The following is a 27739-nucleotide window of genomic DNA, read 5'->3' on the forward strand; positions in this document are numbered from 1 at the left end:
GAGGTGAGCTGCCCAAGCTCTGGCATCCAGGTGGCTTTCTCTTTCCAAGAAGAAGCTGTAATTCCTCCCTCTAGACTCGATTCTCCTGGCTGCTGCCCCTCTCACAATCCCAGCCCAGGGCAGCCAGCCAAGAACATGCTCTATTCTCAGGCGGTCTGATTAGCTCATTAGGTGTCTGCTGGGCAGTGAGTCCACCATGTCCACCACGGAACAGCTTCTCCTGTGGGCTCCAGAGCCCCATCTTTTCCAAATGAGCATGTTTCACCAGGGAAACTCACAGACCCCTCAGCTCAGCCTCCCGAGTTAGGACAACCAGGACCGTGAAGATCAGAGGAACTGGGGCTTGCCCAAAGAAACGGTAGCACTTAGTGGCCAGGCCTGGACCAGAACCCACACCTCCAGACTCTCCGCCCAGGGCTCTCCCACTTCGCAGTGCTGCTACCCAACATTTCCGCCAGAAGACTGAGTTTCTAGAACCCCGAACCTATTTTCAACTAGTCAGACCTATGGCATTCCAGTAAGTTCTTTCAAAGGACTTCTCATGTTCAACAGAAGCTAGGGAAATGTCCAAAGTGCCAGACCACAGGACTTCATTCCTTGACAGCATGGAAGAGAGGAATCCCAGGACCCAGTTGCCCCTCCCTTCTAATTTGGAAAAGCCATACAAAGTCCACATTCTATTAGGCCAGCCAGCATATTCCTCATGTGATTTGCCAAATCTACCTTCTCCTTGATCAACACTGGCACTTGGGCATAACGCAAAAATCACCTTCCTCCAGGTTCTTCTCTAGGACAAAACTAAGCAAAGGAAATGAGGCAGCTCCAGGCAACTCTTCCAAAGAACAGGCAGGGAGAGAGGCCACAGTGCAGAAGACCTCTGGGTGGAGGTCACGGTCTATCAATCTACAGTATCTTTTGCCTCACACACTTTCCATTTCCCTCCCATGTCCCCAGCTGCTTCCCCACGCATAAGACACAGAGGAAGAGATCATAAAAGTTAAAAAAGAAGATTCCTCCACTTGAACAAAAGACTGCCAGAGTCAAAAGAGTTGATGAGATATCTTTCAGGACTGGCATCTCCAGGATCCCTCCAAAAGTCCCCTCCCACATCTTACCTGATGAGGTCAATAGGTTGGAACTTATAGAACACTCCGTAGCGCGCCCATTCTTGATACAGCAGCTAAACAAAATACAGAAACAGGTTAGAGGTAGAGGTGGGAAACTTCACCTGATTTTGTTCATCCTAACAAGTCATAATTTTACTCCCAAGCCCAGATTCTAAGAAATTCTCATAAGACATCCACAGGCAGCTGTGCAGAATCAGGAAGCTCAAGTTTGTGATACTCTGAGGCAGTCCTGCACCTGACCAGCAGAACCTCACCTTCTTTATTCCCTTGTCTTGTCTAGTCCAGCAAAATGAGCCCTGGTGTTCATGATTCACTCATTTAACAAGTTTGTTTTTTTGTTTTTGTTTTTGTTTTTTGAGATGGAGTTTCGCTCTTGTTACCCAGGCTGGAGTGCAATGGCGCGATCTCGGCTCACCGCAACCTCCGCCTCCTGGGTTCAGGCAATTCTCCTGCCTCAGCCTCCTGAGTACCTGGGATTACAGGCACGTGCCACCAAGCCCAGCTAATTTTTTGTATTTTTTTTAGTCGGGACGGGGTTTCACCATGTTGACCAGGATGGTCTCGATATCTTGACCTCATGATCCACCCGCCTCGGCCTCCCAAAGTGTTGGGATTACAGGCTTGAGGCACTGCGCCCGGCAGTTAACAAGTATTTACTGACATCTCCTATGTGCCAAGCACTGTCCCCACACAGAATACAGCAGTAATCCACAGTCTGCTTACACCTTGGTGTGGACAGACCAATATAAACATATAAACAGATAATATTTGGAAATCGTAATGAAGAAAACTTAATCAAGGTCAGGGGGTAGAATGTGAAAGAAGGGAGAGGAGTGGGTACTATTTTAGACAGGATGGCCAGGAAAGGCCTCTTTGAGGGGGTGTCATTGAGCTGAGACACAAAGGAAAGGGGGAGGGTGTCCCAGGCAGGATACTCTTCCTGGGTAAATGCCCCAAGGCAAGAGCATATGGCACCTCCTAGGAAGAACAGGGAACCAGTGTGGCCGGGGCACAGTGAGCACGGGGAGAACATGGCAGACAAAGAACGTCAGAAAGAACCAGGATGGCCAGATCATCCAGGGATTTGCAGGCCATGCTAAAATCTTTATATCAATACTGGGTGGAATTTGGATTTTGAAGGAAGCCACTGGGAGATTTGTAGCAGAGGGGCGAAACAATCTGACTGAGATTGCAGGAGGCTCACTCTGGCTGCCATGTGGAGAACAGACTGAAGAGTGATCAGAGGCGCAGGGAAGCTACTGTAATGGTCAGGGAGGAGACGATGATGGCTTACACCATCGGGGCAGCAGCAGATATAATAAGAACGAGGTGATTCTGCTCAGATTTTAAAAGCAAAGCCTATAAGATTTACTGTTGGATTGGATGTGGGATGAGAGGAAATAAGAACTTGGCCTGAGCCACTGAGTCATGGTGATGCCTTTTACTAAAACGAGAAAGACTGGGGGAAGGACAGGTTAGTGGGGGTGCAATCAAGAGCTCACTTGGGGGTACATATTTTTGAAATGTTCTTTGGGTGTTCAGGGGCACGGTGAGCAGCTGGATAGAAAAATCTGACGTTGAAAGAAGAGTCCTACACACTTGGGAGTTATTGAAGAGGAGACAATTTATAAAGTCTCCTATAGGAGACTTTATTTCCAAGGAAGAGATAGTGAGTATAGAAGAAGCCTGAGGTCTGGACCCTGGGCACATCACCATTTAGAGATCAAGAGGGTGATAAAGAACAGTAAAGGAGACAGAAGGAGCGGCCAGTGGCCTTCCCTGGCCATCTTGTCTAACATTTCAAAGAACATTTCATAGACGACAATCTATGTCAAAAGTTGCTAATGGGTCAGGTCAGATAAGCAGTGGCCACTGGACTCAGTGGCTTTGAGGTCACTGATCACCTTGACAAGAGTGGCTCCAGGGGAGGGGTGGGGGCAAAACCTGAGTGGAAAACACATACAAGAGATTAAGAAGGGAAACCCTGCAACCAACACGCCAGGACATCTTGGAATATTTCTGCAGCAACTGTAGCAGAAGTAGCATGTGTCCTACTAAACCTGTGTGTCAATCCCAGTAAATAAAATCATTCAGTAAGGGATCATCATTAGACCTCATCTGCATACCCACGCGGAATCAATACTGGCACTCTATCAAATTATATGTCAAGGATTGACAAATTTATAATACAGCTGCTATTTTGTTACATTCTTTATGCTCCTATCACATCACACACAATTCACAAGGAAATCTATCAAGGAGAACCCACTCTAATCATGTACTTCAGATGCCCATCTGGACATCAGCCTTACAGGGAGCCATCCTGCTTACCAAAGAATCTTTAAAGACATGTTATTAAAATGGAAATGCGAACCAGCGTTCTTACTTAAGGGTGATGAACTTTTATTGTCACAATGTAACCCAACAACTACAAAACAGGACCAGAAACTAGACGGGCCCTGAAGGGGCCCACTGCACCAGCAATCACCACCACTTGCAATGGAGGAAACCCAGATACAAAAAGGGGTTATTCAGTGCATGAAGGCAGAGGGACATCTGAATTCATGAGCCCTGCTGCTGCTCACTCCAGGGTGGTGGCTAACCTCATCTTGTTGTCATTAGTACATCTCCTCCCACAGCCTGGGTGCTTCTACTGCCTGAGTTTTCACTCCCTCCCTTGAGGGCAAACCCTGGGCTCTCCAGGACCCGGCTGTCACAGTGACATCATTGTGGCCCAAAGGGAGACAAGCTTGCATCAGGAGATGCAGGCAGGGCACCCCTCGAGAGCTGTGGGACGCCACTGTGTGCCTCACAGGCTCTGACCTCCAGAGCACATTCCTCCCCAAGTTGTACGTCCAGCCAAAACCTGAGCCTGAGAACACCTATCTGCCACTTGCCTGGAGCAAAAAACTAAAAATGTTCCGAGAATCCAGTGTGGCCCCAACTGAGAACTGACCTCCTAAGCCTTTTCCCTGGTTGAATCCCAGACCTGCTGAAAAAGACTTCCAGAAGGTCCCTCTCTCACCGTGGTCTCTTCTAAGCACAAAGCTGTATCCACTGCTTGTGGATGTAGATGAGGAGGAGCCAAGAGAACTACCTGGGCTTCATATAGAAGAGCTAGAAGCATACGGAGGAGGTGGTGATCAGGCAGACCCTGACACAGAGAGTTGGAGGGAGTGACAGAGCACCAAAGCTGGGAGGCGGTGCAGCAATCATGCCTGGATGCCCAGGCCAGCTCCCAGGCCTTCTGCCACCTGCAGGAGGTAGGGAGGGTGGGGAGAGTGCTGTAGACCCTTCCCAATCTTTAAGAAGGTTTAATCACACGTAGCATGGTTAAGGGCACATGGATTGTGCTGAACTCAAGCTTGTGGGGTTCCAGAAGGAACCAGCAGTCAGGGTGAAGGGAGACATACTCTGGAGTCCTGCCTCGTAAGGACCAGCATGGTGTGAGTAAAACATGGAGGGAGAACCATGGAAACAGTCCCTCTAAACCTGTAGAGTCTGGAGCCTTCTAATACAGCTTAGAGCAAATCCATTTTCTCCCTTAGAGGTTCACCATGCCTCTCTTCATCAACTGGCCAAGCCAGCAAATATACCAGGGAGAGACTATAGCTCCTTCTTAATGGACAGTGCCTGATTCCAGAGCCCTGGATGTAACTCCAGATGTGTCTGTCTGCCCCAGGCCTTTACAGCAGGAACCATCCCACGTGATGGATCAGAGCATAGAAGCAGCAAGTTTGGCTCCCCAGGGACCACATTTGACAGAGGTCATCAATTTAAGGATTTCATGAGACTGTAAAGGAACTCAAGTGTTAAAAACCTTTTGCAACAAGCTTTGCAATGACAGAGAACATCAAGGTGTTTGTGATTCGTGGGCCTCTCTGAGGTCACAAGCTCCTCAGAGAGCAGCTAGACCTGAGACAGGCAGAAAGACACTATAGCCCCCTTGGAGGCATTTAAGGGACAAGGGCAGCCTGAATGGAAGAGACTTGGACACTACTCCCAGACCCTACCCTAACCTGTTTGAACAAGTAACATCACCTCTCTAGGTCTCAGCTTCTCCTTACAGTAACATGAAAGTCGTGCAGCAGGGCAAAATGAATCCTCAGGTGAAACCAAGAAGAAAAGTCCCTTTCTTGCAAGTTTTAAAATGCAGGACTGAATCTCTCCACAGTTTTCAGCGGGTCATTTCTTAACTATCCGCTAGGGAAGACAGCCACCTGCAGAGGCTGGGAAATCCAGGCCTAAGTGTTTCTAGAATGCTAAAGAAAGTCACAGTCCAAAGCACTAAGCACTACTCTTGGTTCTCCCCTGTAAGTGAGTGAAGAAACCCCAGACAGCCAGTGGGAGCTGGGCAGCCCTGAGCAGATGGTAACAGCCACTTCTCTGGGAACCTCCAAAACTCTAAGCAGCTTTGGCAAATGGAAAACTAGGCAGCTGCTGGAAGCCAGGAGGGACCCATCTACCCCCAGGCTGCTCCCTCTTCTGGTTGCCCTTGCTTCTAGGAAGGCAGGAAACTCTTGTTCTCCAGAAGGAGGAAGCCTTTTCTTAAAGACCCTCCAGGAAGGAAGAGAAAGAGACTTCCAGCTCCTGTCGGGGGCTGAGTCATGGAGACTGCATAATAGCACCAGTTGGGCTTCAGGAGAGGGAGACCGGCATTCTCCAGGGCCTCGAGACTTGCCTACAATTTGCCTGCAATGAGCCTGGGCCTTGGGGAGATCATGGGAACAGCCACAAATCACAAGGAAGAGTGAAGAAGAACATCCAGGTGCTGGCAGGATGGGCAGGTTGGGACACCATGGCAGATCATCCCTAGAGGCCCCAGAGAGGCCACCCTACACTGCGGCTCCCAAGCCTGCGCCACATCCTTCAGCTCCAAACGCAGAGTCTTCCCTTACACCTAAGCAAACTGCTTCCTGCAACCACCTCAAAGAACACTTGACAGTTATATTAGAATGAAAACAAATAAATATGCAGCACACATTTGGGCGTTTTTGCTCTTTCTCCTTCAGGGTACATTGCAGGCACCACCCACATACCACGGAAACTATAGAAACAAATCCAGCCTTGTCGTGAGAATCCCTCTTGCTGAACAGAACAAGCTGTGTCAACATGACCACGCAGCACTAGGATTCGGACACTAGGATTTTAGTCCTGACATCACAAACGTTCACGGACATTAAAACCCGTCTCCTCTGCTGGCTAGGTGCCAACTTCCCAACTCAGATGGACAGCAAAAGGCTGGCACTCTTCCTCCTGGCTTCTCTCGGGGCCCATCAAGGCAAAGCTCACTTTCCTAACCATGGCCCTGCCTTCTGCAGGTAAGGACACCAAGACTGGCCAGCAAGCCCAAGGAAAGGCCACGAGAAAGGGTCATCTTGTCCTTCAAAGAGTGTTCACCTTCATGAAGCATCTTTCTGACATCAACTTTAGGAGTTATCCACGGAGATGCAATTCCATCCTGGCTGGGCTCTCCCTGCCTCCTAGTTCCCACCTATTCTACCAGATGGAGTGGACCCTGACTTCATTAAATCGGCCAAAGAGAAACATTTTTTGATGAGAAAGTTCTTTGTCAAAAGGCATTCTGTGGTTAACAGCAATCTAATATATTTCCAAAGACAAATACATATTTCTTATATCTACAACATACATATTATAAATAGTCCACAATTTACTTCTTCTGTTAGTGCAGGTAACAGAAGGCTGACTGATGACTCCTATGAGTTGGGGTATGTTCCGGGTCTCCGTAATGTTCCTAGACAGGGGGTCACCACCACCCAACAGGAGTTTTCTTAGGCGGGTAATGGATGGTGATCACCATTTAAAGGGAAGGAAGGAAAAATTAGAAAGTGGGAGGACAGAAAATGGTTGGGTAAGAGAGGTGAGATGTGGGGAGACATGCTTCCTCCTTTTCCTTTAAATCTGATGCGGGACTTTTCAGGAAATTAAACGCCGAGACTATTAGCATCGGATAGAAAACAGATGAGGTTAAGACATGGCAATACTACAGCAGATTCCCTGGGCCCGCAGAGAGGGGACATGTGTAAGCAATCACCGCAGTATTTCTGGAAAGGACCTTTTATGTTTTTAATACTTAACACTTCATAACAGGGACTAATAGGCAGGATAAAAAGAAGCCTGCTCAAAAGGCAACTTGGGGCATGAATGATTTTCCAGACAACATAGTGGGGGAGGGAAGCTCCTTGAGCTTCAGCTCTTCATCCCTCCCACCGTTGCCCACCCTCCTCTGCTCACTACAGTTGCTGAAGGTGGGGAGAAGCCAGCAGGAGGATTGCATGAGGGGATTGTGGATGCATCCCCACTAAAGAGGTTGGGACCATTTTCCTTCCCCTAAGCATAACCTCCAATTCCTAGCTTCTTGAACTACAAAACACAATGGAGGCTCCCTCACACTCAGATTGCGCATCTATAATTTGGGAGTGGCTATACTCCACTTGCCTGCCTGAAAGAAAAGAAGAGTCACCTAAAATGGACTCTCCAAAAGCTATAATGGCATGGATCAACACATGTTTTAAGCAAGGACCCTGGATTTGAGGGCTAAAGGTGCTCCGAGCCCCCTCTCTGTTCCCTGTGGCAGTGTGATCGCAGGCAAGTGCTCAGCCTTTCTGTGTCTCCGTTTCTGCATTCATCAGTTAAGGAATTTGGACAGCCAGTGTTTCTCAACTGATGCTCTCTTGCCATGGGAGGGTGGGATGAGAGCTGCGGGGGGGTGGGCACTGGATATATTTCAGGACAGTTGGCATTGTGGCTCTCCAGGCACTAAACGCAGAAGCAACCACGCTCACATTTCCAAATACCTGGGTAGGGGAAAGAGGGGAGCTGGAAAAACTGTTGGAAAGTGGACAAGCAGGTAAATAGAACACTTCTAAGACCCTTCTAGCCACTTCCACACACCAACCCCCATAGTCTCGCATGCCCAAAGCTCTGGATGCTGTGTGAGGCAGGCTTACCTTCCTGTCATTCATATCATCCTCTGGACTATCGTATTCACCCTGTGTGGGAAAAAGGGATGCTGGATTAAGCCAATGAAACTACCAAAAACAGGTGCCAAAGGAGAAAGGATTTTCTTTTTTATTTTCTAATATCATTGCTTTTACAGGTAGTGCTCGACTTATGACCACGGTCGGGACCACGGAACGGTCGTAACACGATTTGGTCGTAAGTTGAGTAGGCTATATGTACAGTTGAAATGGTGCACACGGAGATGGTAGCGCTGCCGGAAGCTGGTCCGCACTGTTGTATGCCCAGCTGGGCAACGTTTGCGCTGCCAGACGCGGAGCAGTCGTGGCTAGCGATTGTGGTCGTAAAGTCGAATGGTCGTAAGTTGCATAGGTCGTAAGTCGATCAATACCTGTATTTTCATTCCCATATAAGGAAGGTCGAAAGCACAGCATAGTAAGGAGCTGATATTCCAGTTTCTTAGCCACCAACACTTGTCATGTTTCCTGGGATTACTTCTCACACGAAGATGCGCCCCCTCATGCACTTGAGAGATCAGCCTATGCCCCCTCGTAGCAATGCAATGGCAGCATTCCAGACTTTAAATGGGTTAGTCCATCACGTGAAAATCACCCGGCCATGACATGCTCACTCTGTCCATAACTGCAGAACTTAGCAGTGCCTATGCCACTGCAAATACGTCAGGAATGAGAGGATTCCCATGCGAAAAATTCAGGGAGCCCCACCTCAGCAGGCTCAAACGGCACTGCTGCATGGCAAGTGTCCAAGAACTGACGAGCCTGATGAAGTGAAGCCACGGAGCATTTAGTTCAAGGGCCAGTTACATTTTCATGAATTATCTTGAAGAATATCATTGCATTGTATCACAGGATGTTCATAACAACATCTCCAGTCAAGGAGAGCTTTCATTACAGTCATTCTGTTTTCTTTACTTTAACCAAACCATTGTACAAGGAATTTGGGGAGATTTTCTTCAAAAGTTTTTTTTGAATTGCGTTTTAGGTTTTGGGGTACATGTGAAGAACATGCAGGACTGTTGCATAGGTACACACATGGCAGTGTGGTTTGCTGCCTGCCTCCCCATCACCTGTATCTGGCATTTCTCCCCATGCTATCCCTCCCCAACTCCGCACCACCCCATCCCTCCCCTAGTTCTCCTCCCCACAGACCTCAGTGTGTGATGCTCCCCTCCCTGTGTCCATGTTTTTTTTAAATAATAGTCTTATATTAATATGTACCTGCATGTTAAAGAGGAATTTCACATCTGCACGAAACCCTCACATACAAAATTTCACTGGCAGGCAGCTATGGGTCTGACAGTCCAAGTTAGGGATTACCCAGGCCTTTTAGTTTCCTTCACCACCCGCTCCAGTATCTTCTCCCTTTATGCCACATCTGTAGAGTCACACTTTTGCTAAAAAGAAAGCCAGGGAGTACTGGGAAAGCTCAAGCAAAGCCTAGTTTATTTTGTTGTCTGGGGAAATCATAGGTGAGACAGTGTGAGGTGACTGGCAAAACTCAAACTGGGGATAACTGTCAGCAATGAGCAGTCCAGGGGCAGCCTAGATATTTTAACGTCATGATTCGCTCCTACCTCACCCTGCAGGTATTCACCCATTTCATTGCCACGGAAAAGTTGTGGTTTTCAACTTTTGAAGGCTATAGAGAGCATGCTATGAAAATAGTACTTACATCATGAAGAGGGTAGGCAGCCTCATAGATATTGTTTGCGATCAGAGAGTTAATACCTATGGAAGAAAAGAAAGGAAGATGAAAATAGTAACTCCAGGGCAGGAGTTTCTCAACTTAACCCTTGTTTTTTGATCAAGATTAAGCTCTCACTCGCCCCCCAGCTGAGAATCACTGCATTGTCCTCTATACCTTCCAGGCTAGAACTCTTTGTCAAGCTCTGGTTCTTAGTATAAGAGCAACATTATTTCATTCCCTAAATACAAAATGATGTTCTAATATCAAATATGCTGTCTCAAAGTTCACATTCCTCCTATCTTCAAAGATTCCAATCATTCCAGTCCAATAACCTTCTACCACTACGACCATCAGGTGAGAATCTCTGTGCTCCATGACAGCATAGGAACTGTTATATGGATAATTTTAATCACGATCTATAAAAGTATGTGTGAGAGCATCCGACTGCACTTTGAGCTCCTTCCTGCTGTTTCACAAGGCAGTGCTGGCTGTGACTGATCTGTCGCCTGGACCATGACATCCCTGAGGAAGCAGCAGGGCAGCGGTTCTCAAAATGTGGTCTGGGGAACCCTGGAAGTCCTCATGAGCCTTTCAGAGGGTTCCTGGAGGCAAAACCAGTTTTCTAATCACACTAAGAAGACCTGATTTGCTTTATCACTCTTCTGTCACAAGTGCATAGTGGCGTGTGCTGACATCATCCCCCATCGCTAATGGCACGTGTGTTTGTGTATTCTCCCACTTTCACAATGTCTCAGCCTTAACTTCTCATACAGTAAACATTGGTTGATATAACCACACAGACACCCTTTGGGTGTTCCCAATAATTTTAAAAAGTGTGAAGTTACCCTGAGACCAAAAAGTTTGAAAACTGTACCACGGATTTCTGTTTCAGTTCCAACAGTGTCTCACACCACTTGCACATAGCAGACCCTACTAAACAAATGTGAAATGAACAAATGGCTCTGTCCCTCCAACTCCATTGCACTCACAACAGAGACGCTTCTGCGCAGCCTAAAGTCGTCGTTATTTACTTGTTTCATTCTTGGTTTTATTCAGAGACTATAAAGTGGTTTGTGTGTTCTGTCTGAGTCGGGATGGTCTGTCCTGGGTCGCTGGCTTCCAGATGGGAGGGATTATGTCTCACCAACTCGTAGTACCAAGGATCCCGCCATACGAGGATCCACATTTAATCATGGAGGGGGAGGAGAGGGGGAGTTTCTGGTACACAATGATTTCCCTTGTCTCGCACTTACTTTCTGCCCTGAACCATTCTTTCCAAAGAGACTGTAGACTGTAGTGAGATGAGGAGATAATTGGTTTTGGAGGGAAAGATGTATGATGTCCAAATGCTAAGAAATCTGCATTTGCATGGCTCTGAATAAACGCCGAGGTTGGATAACAAATCTAGACAACATTTACTCATTAAAATTCATGGCTTTCCACCTCCCGCTCCTACCCAATGCCCCACCCACATGCTCAGAGACCGCAGAGGATCTCAGACAATCCTCTCCCTGCCATCAGCTTCCTCTTCCTCAAACCTTGCCCCTATCTGCCACAGTTCCAGGGCGTAGGATGGCACAAAGACTAGTCTCTGGGCCCCTCGTGGGAGCGGAGGCCCGAGGGAAGCTGCTGGGGGTGCCCGGTAGAAGCGGCTGCTCTTCCAATGAGTTGAAAGCTGAGCGTTTTGGTACTGCTGCCTTACCAAAGGGCCAGTCCTTTCCTGATTTTAAGTTTCCTCCTTGGCATGCACCTAAAACATGAGAAATAACTTTGTTGGGTGAGAGGAGCAGAGGGTGGGGAGAGGGAGCGCAGATGGGGGAAGGGTGCCCTGGAGGTTCACTGAGCTGCAGATCTGTCTGACTCACAAGACTACAATTTCACTCTGAGCATCATTAATCAGTTCAAGAGCCATAACCAAAGCAATGTGAAGCCACCCTACTGTAATCAAAGGGAGGAGTCTCAAAACGGGAGGGGAGTTAGTGGGAGTTTACCGTTAAGAGCTACAAAGTGCTGTCGGCATGGATAGAGGCTGAAGCATCACAGGCGGGTAGGGCCCCAGCCAGACTGCACCCCAGAACGCACCCCACCCTGTCCCTATAGTCACACCCCATGCTTGCCGTGGCAGCTGTGTGCACCCTGAAGATAGCCCCGAACTCCATGAAAAAGTCCAGCAGGTGTTTCACCTACTTAGCTCTTCTGCTAATGCTCAGCTTGGCTTTGCACAGTAGCCGAGTGTCTGGAGGCATTAGACCAATTAGACCGACGACCTGAACTCCTGGGGTTGCCAGATCCTCAGAAATGTCTCGAGTTATTGGGACACGAAAGCTATGTGCCCTAACCCTCATCTCAAACAAAGCTTCCTGTGCACCGTGCAGCCGGAAGTGGGCAGCTGCTTGCTTCACTTCCGGGATTAGGTTTGCTCATCATTTTGTGTTCCCCAGAGGCCTGACCCGGGTCAGAGAGCACTCCTCTCACCTGCATGTCTCGCAGCACTTAGCTCCCAGCTGGAAACACAGAAGGGACGGCAGCCCTAACAGTCAGTCACCGGCCTACGGCTGCAGTTATCTTAGGACTCTTCTTATTCAACGCCTTCCTCACTGATAGGTTAAGCATCTTATGCTCATGAAGAAACTTTTAAACTCCAGCTGATTTTTCTGCCTCCTAAGACAGAAAGTCAAGGTAAGAGGTTCTTCGCTCTAAGGCAAAGACTCAAGTTATAAAACCAGAGTTATCCTAACTCAGATAACCAGAGCCCCCAAAATGCTGCAACTGGTGTTTCTCTGTTCCCTCTAGCTGTGTACCCCTCACTTTTCAGGTGGGATTCTATGGGCGATCCCAATCAGTGGCTGCTGGGAAAGGGAGGAGAAAGTACATTCAAGGAGGACTGGGGCGGGAGAGGCATGTTGAAAAGTAGGCATCCATCCACAACTCTACCCAACAACAGGGATTGCTTTGACCTCCCGGTTCACCCACAAACTTCAGAAACCAAGATTCTACCCCCAAACAAGCATGGAAATCAGTTTGAACGAAGAAGAAAATAATCAAACGTTTTTTAAAAAGAGTCCCTGCTTTGAAAATTGAAATTCTGGGTTTTTTTTTTTTCTTTCTTTTCAGCAAAAATGGGCTAATTGGTTCCATCATGTGCCATCCATCTGGCCATAATGGCAAAGCTTTCTTCTTCAGGATTGCATCTATATTCTTTCCCCTCAGCTCTAGACCCGGGGAGAGACGGAGAGGCCCAATCTTTTATCCTATTATTCCCAGGATGGGGGACAGTGAGAAGGAGAAAGCGCTGAGGACATTTCCCTTTCCCTGCCTCCCTTAAGAGGAATGAAGTCTCAGCTCAAACAAAGTATAGCCCCTAAGGAGCCGGTCACTGATCCCCGAAGCTGATAAATCACCAAGTCCTTCAAATCACCAGGTACTTCATGCCTGGTGCTTAGTTAGAACTAGAAACCTCCAAAGGAAAAGGCTCACGCTTGCTCCCTGCCCAGCATGGACCACACGTCTGTGCAGCCTGACATAACCAGGCCTAGCAACACTGTCCCACATCCACAGGGGCAGGGCCGAGAAACATGACCAGGGCGGGCTCAGAACTCAGGACCGGTACCTAAAAACACACATTCGTCATACAAAGCCTGAGCCCGCTCATTGAGCTTCATCCACATCTCTGGCTTCCTGGACACAGAGGAACAACCAAACCACAGAAGTTTATGGTCTGCCTCCCACAGAGATCTCATTAAATCTACAAGTGCTGCTGGGTGACAGGGACTGCAGTGCTATTCCCTCCAGGCCAAACTCAAAGGAAACTTTTATCCACTGGGACAGGTACTTAGAGGAATGATGCCATACTCCTGAAAACCCATTTGGTTTTTATTCTCCCCAGAACAGGGCCCAGTCCACCCGGCACTGTGCTTTCATCCCTGCGCTCCAGCCGGACGTAAATCTAAACCAGAGCTCCCAGACGGTGCGTTTAACAGAGACTATATTTACCCATCACCAAATTGTCTTGACGTGTGCTTAATTACTTAAATGCCTTTAATCCCAAGCCTTTTCTTCTAAGAAAATGTAAACCAGTTCAGCTGGATGAATGATAAACCAGATGTTTACAGCATACAACACGGTCTGGCTTCAGTCAAAATAATTAAGACATCATCTCCTGAGTGGGGAGGGGAGGTGCCCAAAGCATACATTTGTTTAAAGGCTCTGACACCAAGATGTCCATAAAAGTATAGTTCTATCAACCTGTAATTTTTGTGAAAAAGCAACAATAACTTTCAATGTGAAGGAGCAAGAAAGGCATTTACCCTCCCTCTGATATGGTCAACGGGGCTTGGGTTTCTTTCCACAGTAAAGTGCACTTAAAAGTCATTGGATGGTAGAGTTAACTCCCAGGGCCCTGACAACTGACCTTAGAAAACATGGCATTGATTAAGGAGGCATCATGGGCTGGACCAAGTTTATGATCACTCACACACTTCCACCACCATGCAGAACCCAAACTCACAGATATTTTCAGTCTCTGCATGTGGTGGCCATCAATCCATAATCTCCCATTTCCAGGGGTAAATAAGAGAGAAAACAGAGGCAGAGGTTGAGTTGTTCCTCTTGAGATTATGGAAAAATTCTAAAAGTTAAGCGTTTGATCATTAGTTCACCCATACTTTTCCAAGGTCAACTCCTCCTGCTTTGTCTTTGTATACTAATTTTAACCACCACCCCCCAAAAAAAGAGACAGGGAAACGGAGGAGAGAGTAAGCGAGGGGACAGGAGGGAGGGGAAGGGCAAAGAAAATAGCACAGGGCAGGGCAGGGGAGGGCAGAGGAAAGAAAAAAGGAGAGGAAAAGAAAAAGAAAGAAAGAAAGAAAGAAAGAAGTGAGGAAGGGAAGGAGGGAGGGAGGGAAGGAAGACAAAGAGAATAAAGGAAAGAAGTTCCAGAGGCATAGCTGGTGGCTAGGACATTAAAAGGGACTGAATGCCAAATGTTCATACAATGTTAGAAAAATTAAAAATAGGCCCTTCACAGAGAGACTTGGTTATCTTTGGCTGGTCAGAACCCCAGTGATCGAATCCCCAAGAGGCAGGAGGCAGAGAACTTTGCAGTAAGCCTACAACAGTGCACGCTATCTTTATTTTTATCTTTTTCTTTCGTTCACTCTAGCATTCCTAAAAATTAGTTGGGTAGATTATTAAAAATTCAGATATTTGGACCTTCCCCCTGCAGATTCTGATTCAGCAAATGTGGCATAGGACCTGGCCTGCCAGGGTTTTACCAAGCACGCCAGGTGATTCTGATACCAATTGCCTGCAACCACACCTGAGCAATGTCGCCCATAATCACGTGCAAAGAATTGCTATAGGACTACAAACATTTTCCAAGCAGCCTCACCAATTGCTCTGGATACTCCTTGTCCTCATCTTCCCTTTCACTGTAACTGTCTGCTCTCAACCTCTCTGAGGCCCACGGACATCACGTAACCCCAAGTCCTGGCCACAGCCCAGGTACCCGCTCTCTGTGAACTTTCAGGAAAGCTAGTCCCCTTCCTGGGCCTCATTGGCTCATATGTACAGGAGATCATGTGGCTCCTTTGAATCACAGAGTCTGAGAAATGTTGGAGCCAGAAAGAAGCTTAGAGAGCGCTGGGAGGCCCCATTTGTTTTATGAAGGGAGGTACAGGCTCAGACAGGGAACACAGCTTGACCGAGGTTTTACAACTTGTTCATCCCAGAGCTGGAACTGGCACCCGCTTCTCCAGCCTTGCCAGGTGTGTGCCCATCCTCCATCTTCCCCTTCCAGATACACTCTCTGCTCTCCACTATGTGCCATCAACAGGCTGCTGTGTTCTCTGGCTTCCTACTGCCATCAGCAGCATTGAGATCCCTGGCCTTCTGGCTAAATAGTCAAGTGCTCAAGGCCACTTCCTCTACCCAATTCCATGTTGCAGTGACCTTCTCTCTGCGGGTCTAGGGGTGGTAAGAGTTCTACTATTGTTAACTCCAGGTACAACGCCATCCCTGGCATTCCCCAACTCCCTGTCTATCCCTTTGTAAAGAGTTTCTCTGTACACATGCCCACCTTTGATCACCCTAATGGGGGTCTGCTATTTGTTCCTATGAGGACCCTAGCTGATTCTCTGGAATTGCTCCCCCATGTCTTCTGTGTTATTTGCGTTCCTTGCATGTATCTGTCTTCTCACAGCCACGTGGTTTGCTCCCTGTTTTCCTCCAATATTACATCAGGAAGGCCTTCTCTGACTCCTCTATTTAAAACACCTTCTCACTCTCACTTCATGTTCATCTTCTTAGATTGCTTCATTCTTTCTCCTGACCCTTATTCGTACATGACATCTTATCCATTGTAGTCACTTCTTGGTTTATTTTCTGTCTTCTATAACTAGACTGTAAGCCCCTTAAGGGCAGGAATTTGTGTCTATTGGATTCACTACTCCATTCCCCGGGTCCAGAACATGAATGTCACATAGTAGGTGCTCAGTAAACATGTCAAATGAGTGAATGGATGTTACATTGGGAAGGGCTCAACTTCCACATCTTCTGGGAAACTTTTTCCAATAACTTTGTCCAGTTACTAATTAAATGAGTTTAAAAACAATGATGAAGAGCCAAGAAACCTAAGTTCTAAATCTAACTCCAAAGTTCTAATTGGGAGTGCGCCAGTTAATCTCTGTTGTGAAGTTAATTAATATCTGCTGAAACTACTTTGCATGGCAATTCAAAGGATCAAATAAGACAACAAGTGTTAAAGTGTTTTGAAAAATGTACAACTGCACGCATGCAAGGAGTCCTATTACTTTGATAACAGTAACACCTCATGTGTAAGAGGCCTCTTATCTGGTTATCTCAGCTCTCACAACAGAAAACTCGGAAACAAAAAAATAAATGAGCAGCTAAAGTAGATCTCACTAAATCTACTTTCTAATGGGATGTCCCTTTTCGGCAGCAGAATCCTTCAGATCTTCCTGCCACGCATTTTACGCTCTCTTTACCCAAAACACTAATGAGCTTATTTTTCTGTCTCTCAAACTGCAAAGCAAAACTGAGACAGCAAAACTCAGGGAAGGAGGTTACCAGAGTCAAGAATTCACAAAACCAGAGCACTGTGGGGCAAACAATCCCAATAATGCTTTGATAATTCTTGAGAGAATATGAAAATCATTATGTCCATAATGATGATTTTGAATCATTCAGAAAATGTTCCATATGCTTTTATGTGGAGAATATATGTAGACATCTTCTACATAAGCAAACAGGGAATTGTGTGATAGATTTTAGAAAGATATCTGTACAGAAAGATATTGCTATAGAAAGCAAGAGCTACCTACACCCATGACCATATTTCCCTTTCACTTTGGTTAAAGGTTAAATCTGCAGCTCAACTGCAGAAACTAGAGGACATTTTAGTTTTAATATGTGTTCTATTTTCTTCCTCCTAGTTTCGACATTCTATTTTAATTTATTTTCTCTGGTTCTTATTTTTCAATTTATTTTTTATACTACGTCGTCTTATCATTTTTCCTGTAAGCCAACCCAGAAATTTTGTGGAACAAGGCAAGGATACAAATATATCAATAAATACTACTTGTATATAGGTTAAAGCTTTGCAAAAGTAGGCATTCAATAAAGATGTATTGTCTACAAAGAAAACAGTGACATGACCAGATCAACAGGAATGTTTCCAAGTTGTTACTATCTTTAGTATCCTTTCCATTTTCTAATATTTAAATTGGGTATAATGGCAAAGGGAATAAAGCTTTGTAAGTTGGCTGCAAAAGAAATGACCATATAAAAGATAATCTCGAGGGTGAAGGATCAATGAAAACACCTACAATTCCAAATCCAGTTCTAGTCTCTTGTTCTCTCTCTTTTTTTTAATGGGGAAACAATCTTCTGGAGGAATAGAAGCTGATTCTAGTCACTCATGCTTCTCCTCCATCCCTTATAAGCTAGAAAGAAAGGCAACAAAATCTAAATTTACCCTGTGGCTCAGGGCTCCATATTATCTTGAGACCTCATGGAGTTATCACGTTCCCCATTTTCTTTATATTCTAAATAAGATTGGTAAGTTGGCCAAATTGCTTAGAGGACACTTGGTCTTCATAGGCAGAAGTCAACCCACTAGAAAGCTGACCTTCAGGGTTCTCCTCTGCTGAGAAGCAGAGAAGTTCCGTGACGTGTCCCTTGTTACAAAGCTAGTAAGTCCTCAGTGGCTCCTGTGAAATTAACAGACTCTAAAGACTCAGCTTAACTCCACTCCTAGTCAGTAGCATCCCAAAGGTAGTAGAAATAAGATCACAGCAAGGGTACCCAAGTTCCAGACTCAGTTCTGACTCAAGATGTTACCCTGGACAAGTCACGTACCCTCTTTGTGCCCATCTGTAATTGGAGATGATCACTCTGACACACCTAACTTTCCTGGGAGCAGTGATTTATATTGGTACTTAGACATACAGAGACATACACATGGACATCGATTGCCTCCTCCCCTGTGTTCCAACTGCACTCTGTATGTGTCTCTATTATAGCACCTACCACACTGCCTCATCACAATCTGTTTCCACGTCTGTCTGCATGGCTAAACTAAGAGCCCCTCAAGGGTAGAAATTATGCTAAATTCAGCTTGGCATCCCTCCATTTCTATAACATCATTTGACACATAGCAGGTGCTCATTAAATGTTTTTTGAATGTCAAAAAGGAAAGAAAAATTTATAAACGCAACTCAACAACAACACAATCCTGACATTTGACTTTGAGACATCACCAAAAACCCTCATATTCTCACAAACACAGTAAAAAACTTCAGTGTTAAAACAGAGGGCCTCTAGTCTCTAGCGGTCTTTCAACAACCTGAAGATTGTCCCCCAAAATAAACTTTCGTTTTTGAGACTTTCGTTTTACAAAACAAGCTAAGTGCCGCTTATTTAATCTTTACAAAAACTCTGAAAGATAGATACTATCATCCCTACTTCGTATAAAAGTAAACTGAGATGCAGAGAGGTTAAGTCATTTGTTCATGAACACACATAGTCAGAAACTGACCAGCAGCCACTGTGGGACCGGCAGGCTAGGCATTTTTATATTTATCCACTCCATCAAATCAACTGAGTAGAATGTGTGAGACAGGCGGAGAGGTGCACTGGGGCATAAACGATGACTCAGAAACATCTCAAGGACCCACTGCCTTAGGAGTCTAAGCCATAGGTATAGAAAACAAGCAAGAAAGAGATTCCGTTTGATAAGAGTTCCAAGGAAAGGGCTTCAAGGGAGAATCTGGAGGACAGTGATGCATGATCTGAGGATGGGCCGCACTGAGATTGGGGAAAAACATAGGACATTCAGGTGAAGGAAACAGCATGAGCAAAGACGGAGAAGACAGTGGTCACATTAACAGGAAGAGGAGCAAGAGAGAGGGAGAGAGGGAGAGAGGGAGAGAGAGAGAGAGAGAGAGAGAGAGAGAGAGAGACAGACAGACAAGTGGACATACTGATTTTGAGGTTCTGGTGAATATCTAAGTGGAGGTATCCATTCAGCAGTTGGAAAGGCAGGGCTGCAGTTGGTGAATGAGGAGCAAAAATAGATGGTTGCAAGTCATCTATATAGAGGAAACAGAGAGTCTAAAAGCCAAAGAAACTTGGAAGTTGACAACATCTAAAATGTGGAAGAATAAAGAGAAATCAAATAAAATGTGTCACATGAGGAACAAACAGAACAGCAGCTGAGTAGGTCAACAGCACCTTCCGACAACTATCAGAAGATGCAGGTGCAGTAAAGAAGGCTTGGAAGAATGTAGGAAGTTATGGAAGATGAAGCCTGAGAAGGAAAAAAACATTAACTACAGAAGGTGTGATAGTTAATACTGAGTGTCAACTTGACTGGACCAAAGGATGCAAAGTATGGATCCTGAGTATGTGTGCGGAGTGTTGCCAAAGGATATTAACGTTTGAGCTAGTGGGCTGGGAGAGGCAGACCCACCCTTAATCTGGGTGGGCACAATCTAATCAGTTGCCAGTGTGGCTACAATATAAAGCAGGAAGAAAAATGTGAAAAGACGAGACCGGCCTACATCATTCTCCCGTGCTGGACCCTTCCTGCCCTCAAACATCGAACTCCAGTTCTCAGACTGGTTTTCCTTTCTCCTCAGCTTGTGAGACCATGTGATCATGTGAGTTAATACTTAATAAACTCATATATATATATATATATATACACACACACACACACATATATATATCCTATTAGTTCTGTCCCTCTAGAGAACACTAATACAAATTTTGATACCATAGTTCTAAAGGAAAAGAATACTAAGAATGGAGTTCTTTCATTGGTGTTTCTGGAATTAGATGCTTAATATAATTAGATCCCAAAATGCTAAGGACTCTACTTCTAATAGTATAGAGAACACTGACAGTCCTAGGCATGAACTGTTTACAGAGTTATGCAAAATAAATGCATTTGCCACTCCTGATTCACTACTTATGAGAGGCAAGGAGTTTAGTGACTCTGTACATAATACCTTTGACTATACGCGGAGAACCAAGGAACATAATGAAGCTGGTCGGTTGCTCCTAAGTTCAGTGGACAACGTGATGAAAGGAAATTATGAAACCCAGGAACTCTCACTCCCAGCTCCAGAAGCAGATACTGAGCCTCAAATATGCTAAGATTGCCCTGAGTGAGAGTCTTGCATCCTGTAGAGCAGGCATCCCCAAACTTTTTACACAGGGGGCCAGTTCATTGTCCCTCAGACCGTTGGAGGGCCGCCACATACTGTGCTCCTCTCACTGACCACCAATGAAAGAGGTGCCCCTTCCTGAAATGCGGCGGGGGGCTGGATAAATGGCCTCAGGGGGCCGCATGCGGCCCACGGGCCGTAGTTTGGGGATGCCTGCTGTACAGAAAGAGAGCTGAAATTCTGGAAAAAGAAACACAAGCTCTTATCATGCAAGTGGCTGACCTGCAATGAAAGGTGCATGCACAGCCTCACCAGGTGCCTACTGTTAAAGTGAGGGCATTGATTGGAAAAGCATGAGTCAACAGTGATGGCCTCCCCTGAGGCAGTTGCCAGGCAAGATAATGTTGATTCTCCTCAGGAGCCACCCCCAACCCCGCTGTTTGCTGCTAGACCTATAACTAAAGTCCCAGTGGGTCCCTAGAGGTGAGGTTAAGAGTGTGACCCATAAGGAGGTGCACTACACTCAAAAAGAACTACTTGAGTTTTCTAATTTATATAAACAGGCATCTGGGTAATAGGCATGAGAATGGATATTAAGGATGTGGGATAATGGTGGAAGGAACATTGAGTTGGATCAGGCTGAACTTATTGATTTGGACCCACTAAATAGGGACTCTGCATTTAATGTTGCAGCTCAGGGAGTTAATAGTTTATTTGCTTGGTTAGCTGAAATATGGATTAAAACATGGCCCACTGTGGTGAGCCGAAAATGCCTGATCTCCCTCGGTTTAACGTAGAGGAAGGGATCCAAAGGCTTAGGGAGACTGGGATGGTGGAGTGGATTAGTCACTTTAGACATACTCATCCCAGCTGGGAAGCACAGAAATATCCCCTTGACAAATGCCTTGTGAAATAGATTTGTGAGGGCAGCACCTGCATCTCTGAAGGGCCCTGGAGTTGCTCTTCTCTGTATGTCAGATCTAACAGTGGGAACCACAGTCACTCAACTACAAATTTTAAATACAGTGGGAATAAGTGGACCCTGAGGTGGCAGGGGCCAAGTGGCAGCACTCAACCATCAAAGGCAAGGTGGGCATAGCTACTGTAATGGACAGCAGAGGCAAAGCAGCAATCAGAATAGTCTGACTCATGTAGAGCTCTGGCATTGGCTAATTAATCACGGTGTTCCTAGAAGTAAAATTGATAGGAAGTCTACTGCATTTCTATTTAATTTATATAAGCAGAAAACTTCTAGGCTGAACGGACAAAAGACTAATTTGAACTTTATAATTTGAATTATAAAAACAGAGAATCATAACCCCTCAATCAATTTCTGGACTTAAGCCAGTTTATAGACCCAGAATCCCTTGACTGAAGGGGAGGCCAGGCCCCCTTGAGGAAGGACCCCACTATAGTACTCACGATTTTTGCTGTTAATCTTTCTCCCCTCCTTACCCAAGGAGACCTCCAGCCTTTATCAGGGTAATTGTGCATTGGGGAAAGGGAAATGATAAGACATTTTGGGGACTACTGGACACTGGCTCTGAGCTGACATCGATTCCAAAGGACCCAAAACGTCACTGTGATACTCCAGTTAAAGTAGGGGCTTATGGAGGTCAGGTAATTGATGGAGTTTTAGGTCAGGTCTGACTTACAATGGGTCCAGTGGGTCCCCAGACTCATTCTGTGGTCATTTCTCCAGTGCCAGAATGCATAATTAGCATAGACATACTTAGAAGCTGGCAGAACCCCCCACATTGGCTCCCTGTCTGGTAGAGTGGCGACATCATGATGGGAAAAGCCAAATGAAAGCCATTAGAACAGCCTCTACCTAGACAAAGAGTAAATCAAAAAGAATATTGCATCCCTGGAGGGATTGCAGAGATTATTGCCACCATCAAGGACTCGAAAGACACAGGAATGGTGATTCCCACTACATCCCCATTCGACTTTCCAATTTGGCCTGTGCAGGAGACAGATGGATCTTGGAGAATGACAGCGGATTACTGTAAGCTTAACCAAGTGGTGACTTCAATTGCAGCTGCTGCACCAGATGTGGTTTTATTGCTTGAGCAAATTAACACACTTCCGGGTACCTGGTATGCAGCCATTGACTTGGCAAATACCTTTTTCTCCATTCCTGTTCATAAGGCCCACCTGAAGCAATTTGCCTTCAGCAGGCAAGGCCATTAACATATTCTTACTGTCCTCAGGGGTATATCAACTCTCCGGCTTTGTATCATGATCTTATTTGGAGAGATCTTCGTCGCTTTTGGCTCCCGCAAGATATCACACTGGTCCATTATATTGATCACATTATACTGATTGGATCCAGTGAGCAAGAAGTAACAAACGCACTGGACTTATTGGTGAGACATTTGCATGTCAGAGGATGGGAAATAAATCTGACTAAAATTCAGGGACCTTTTACCTCAACAAAATTTCTAAGGGTCCAGTGGTGTGGGGCCTGTCAAGATATTCCTTCTAAGGTGAAGGATAAGCTGCTGCATTTGGCGCCTCCTACAACCAAGAAAGAAGCACAATGCCTAGTGGGCCTATTTGGATTTTGGAAGCAACACATTCCTCATGTGGGTGTGTTTCTTCAGTCCATTTATCAAGTTACCCAAAAGGCTGCCAGTTTTGAGTGGGGTCCAGACAGAACAGGAGGAGGTTCTGTAACAGGTCCAGGCTGCTGTGCAAGCTGCTCTGCCACTTGGGCCACATGACTCACCAGATCCAATAGTGCTTGAGGGGTCAGTGGCTGATAGGAATACTGTTTGGAGCCTTCAGCAGTTGAGACACAGCACAGGCCTCTAGAATTTTGGAGCAAGGTGCTGCCATCTTCTGCAGATAACTACTCTCTTTCTGAGAGACAGCTCTTGGCCTGTTACTTGGCTTTGGTGGAAACTGAACATTTGACTGTGGGTCATCAAGCCACCATGTGACCTGAACTGCCCATGTGACCTGAACTGGGTGCTTTCTGACCCATCTAGCCATAAAGTGGGTCATACACAGCAGCATTCCATCATCAGTTTGAAGTGGTACATATGTGATTGAACTCAAGCAGGTCCTGAAGGTACAGGTAAGTTACATGAGGAAGTGGTCTCCACTCCTGCCACCCTGCCTTCTCTTCCCAGCCTGCACCAGTGGCCTCATGGGGAGCTCCCTATGGTCAGTTGACAGAGGAAGAGAAGACTAGGGCCTGGTTCATAGATGGTTCTTCATGATATGCAGGCACCGCCCAAAAGTGGACAGCTGCAGCACGACAGCCCCTTTCTAGAACATCCCTGAAAGACAGTGGTGAAGAAAATTTTCCCAGTGGACAGAACGTGGAACAATGCATCTGGTTGTGCACTTTGCACGGAAGGAGAAATGGCCAGATGTGCAATTATATACTGATTCATGAGCTGTAGCCAATGGTTTGGCTGGATGGTCAGGGACTTGGAAGAAGCATGATTGGAAAACTGATGCCAAAAAAATGTGGGGAAGAGGATGTGGGTGGACCTCTCTGAATGGTCAAAACCTGTGAAGGTATTTGTATATCATGTCAGTGTTCACCAATGGATGGCCTCAGCAGTGGAGGATTTTAATAAACAAGTGGATAGGATGACTTATTCTGTGGACATCACTCAGTCTCTTTCCCCAGCCACCCTTGTCATCACCCAAAGGGCCTGTGAACAAAGTGGCCATGGTAGTAGAGATGAAGGTTATGCATGGGCTCAGCAACATGGACGTCCACTCACCAAGGCTGGCCTGGCTACAGACACTGCTGTGTGCCCAATTTGCCAGCAGCAGAGGCCAACACTGAGCCCTCAATACGGCACCATTCCTGGGGATGATCAACCAACTACCTGATGGCAGGTTGATTATATTGGACGTCTCCCATCATGGAACAGGCAGAGGTGTGTCCTCACTGGAATAGACACTTACTCAGGATATGGGTTTTCCTATCCTGCATGCAGTGCTTCTGCCAAGGCCACTGTATTAGTCCATTTTCACACTGCTGATAAAAACATACCTGAGACTGGGAAAAATACTAGATTTAATTGAACTTACAGTTCCACATGGTTGGGGAGGGCTCAGAATCATGGAGAAGGCACTTCTTACATGGCAGCAACAAGAGAGAACGAGGAAGAAGCCAAAGAGGAAACCCCTGAAAACCCATCAGATCTCATGAGATGTATTCACTACCAGGAGAATAGCATGGGAAAGACCAGCCCCCATGATACAGTTAACTCCCCCTGGGTCCCTCCCATGACACATGGGAATTCTGGCTGATACAACTCAAGTTGAGATTTGAGTGGGGACACAGCTAAACCATATCATTCCACCCCTGGCCCCTCCAAATCTCACATCCTCACATTTCAAAACCAATCATGCCTTCCCAACAGTCCCTCAAAGTATTAACTCATTTCAGCATTAACCCAAAAGTCCACAGTTCAAAGTCTCATAGGCAGAGGAACAATGAGCTCCACCTATGAGCCTGTAAAATCAAAAGCAAGCTAGTTATTTTCTAGATATAAAGGGCGTACAGGTATTGGGTACATACAGCCATTCCAAATGGGAGAAACTGCCCAAAACAAAGAGGTTACAGGGCCCATGCAAATCCTAAATCCAGCAGGGCAATAAAATTTTAAAGCTCCAAAATGATCTCCTTTGACTCCAGGTCATGCTGATGTGTGGTTCCCATAGTCTTGGGCAGTTCCACTCCTGTGGCTTTGCAGGGTATGGCCTCCCTCCCTGCTGCTTTCATGGGCTGGCATTGAGCATCTGCAGCTTTTCCAGGCACATGATGCAAGCTGTCAATGGATCTACTATTCTGGGTTCTGGAGGGCAGTGGCCCTCTTCTCACAGCTCCACTAGGCAGTGTCCTGGTAGAGACTCAGTGTGAGAGCTTCAACTCCACATTTCCCCTCCACACTGCCCTAGCAGTGTGGTCCCCAACCCACAGCAAACTTTGCCTATACATCTAGGCATCTCCATGTATCTTCTGAAACCTAGGCAGAGATTCTCAAACCTCAGTTCTTGACTTCTGTGCACCCACAGGCTCAACACCACGTGGAAGCTGCCAAGGCTGAGGGTTTCCACCCTCTGAAGCCACAGCTCGAGCTGTATGTTGGACCCTTTCAGCCACAGCTGGAGTGGCTGGGACACAGGGTTTCAAGTCCCTAGGCTGCACACAGCACAGGGACCCTAGGCCCAGCCCACGAAACCATTTTTTCCTCCTGGGACTATGGGTCTGTGATGAGAGGGGCTGTCATAAAGTTCTCCAACATGGGCTGGAGACATTTTCCCCATGGTCTTAGGGATTAACAATAGGCTCCTTGCTACTTATGCAAATTTCTGCAGCCAGCTGGCATTTCTCCCCAGAAAATGGGTTTTTCTTTTTATTGTATAGTCAGGCTGCACATTTTCCAAACTTTCATTTTCTGCTTCCCTTATAAAACTGAATGCCTTTAACAGTATCCAAGTCACCTCTTGAATGTTTTACTACTTAGAAATTTCTTCTGCCAGATACCCTATATTATCTTTCTCAAGTTCATAGTTCCACAGATCTCTAGGACAGGGGAAAATGCCACCAGTCTCTTTGCTCAAACATAACAAGAGTCACCTTCACACCAGTTCCCAATAAGTTGCTCACCTCCATCTGAGACCACCTCAGCCTGGACTTTATTGTCCATATCGCTATCAGCATTTTGGGCAAAGCCATTCAAGAAGTCTCTAGGAAGTTCCAAACTTTCCCACATTTTCCCATCTTCTTCTGAGCCCTCCAAACTGTTTCAACCTCTGCCTGTTACCCAGTTCCAATGTCGCTTCCACATTTTTGGGTATATTTTCAGCAACACCCCACTCAACTGGTACCAACTTACTGTATTAGTCTATTTTCACACTGCTGATAGACAAACCCAAGACTGGGAAGAAAAAGAGGTTTAATTGGGCTTACAGTTCCACATGGCTGGAAAAGCCTCAGAATCATGGTGCGAGGCAAAAGGCACTTCTTACATGGTGGCAGCAGGGAATAATGGGGAAGAAGAAAAAGCAGACATCTCTGACAAACCCATCAGATCTCATGAGACTTATTCACTATTATGAGAATAGCATGGGAAAGACCAGCCCCCATGATTCAATTAACTTGCCCTGGGTCCCTCCCACAACATGTGGGAATTCTGGGAGATAAAATTCAAGATATACCTCATTTGGGTGCGGACACAGTCAAACCGTATCAACTACCCTCCATGGAATCATGGATTCCACCATCATGGTATCCACCATCATGGTATTCCACACAGCATTGCCTCTGACCAAGGCACTCACTTTACAGCTATAGACGTGTGGCAGTGCACTCATGCTCATGGAATTCACTGGTGTTACCATGTTTCCCATCATCCTGAAGCAGCTGGACTGACAGAAATGTGGAATGGCCTTTTGAAGTCACAATTATACCAACTAGGTGACAATACTTTGCAGAGCTATGGCAAAGTTCCTCAGAAAGCTATGTATGCTTTGAATCAGCATCCAATACATGGTACTGTTTCTCCCATAGCCAGGATTCATGGGTCCAGGAATCAAGGTATTGAAGTGGAAGTGGCCCAACTCACCATCACACCTAGTGATCCACTAGCGAAATTTTTGTTTCCTGTTCCCACAACATTGCATTCTGCTGGCCTACAGGTCTTAGTCTCAGAAGGACAAATGTTGCCACCAGGAGACAACAATGATTTCATTAAACTGGAAGTTAACATATCCACCTGAACACATTGGGCTCCTCCTACCTTTAAGTCAACAGGCTAAGAAGAGAGTTACAGTATTGGCTGGGGTGATTGACCCAGACTATCAGGATGAAATTAGTCTACTACTCCACAACAGAGCTAAGGAATAGCATGCATGGAATGCAGGAGATCTATTAAGACATCTCTTAGCATTACCATGTCCTGTGATTAAGGTCAATGGGAAACTACAGCAGCCCAATCCAGGCAGGACTACAAATGACCCAGACCCCTCAGGAATGGCTGGGGTCACTCTACCAGGAAAAAAAACCACGACCTGCTGAGGTGCTTGCTGAAGGCAAAGGGAATATAAAGTGGGTAGTAAAAGAAGGTCGTCATCAATCCCAGCTACTACCACATGACCAGCTGCAGAAATGAGGACTGTAATTGTCATGAGTATTTCCTCTTTCTTTTGTTGAAAACGTGTTTGCCCATGTATACACTTGTACTACGTAAATATCTTCATTTT

The 27739-nt window shown here is 46.1% G+C and overlaps 1 protein-coding gene across 1 annotated transcript in view; it reads right to left on the minus strand.

The window, feature by feature from the left end:
- The window catches only part of ANO2 (anoctamin 2), a 358642-nt gene that overhangs the window by 239131 nt on the left and 91772 nt on the right, over nucleotides 1-27739 (minus strand). The window contains exons 8-10 of the mRNA XM_074403486.1: nucleotides 9801-9856; nucleotides 8099-8140; nucleotides 1116-1180 (exon numbers count right to left, since the gene is read on the minus strand). Of these exons, the coding sequence (XP_074259587.1) occupies nucleotides 1116-1180; nucleotides 8099-8140; nucleotides 9801-9856 (163 nt within the window). The remainder of the gene's footprint in view (nucleotides 1-1115; nucleotides 1181-8098; nucleotides 8141-9800; nucleotides 9857-27739) is intronic.

This window comes from Saimiri boliviensis, chromosome 7 (assembly GCF_048565385.1).
Source record: "Saimiri boliviensis isolate mSaiBol1 chromosome 7, mSaiBol1.pri, whole genome shotgun sequence".
NCBI classification, from domain to species: Eukaryota; Metazoa; Chordata; class Mammalia; order Primates; family Cebidae; genus Saimiri; species Saimiri boliviensis.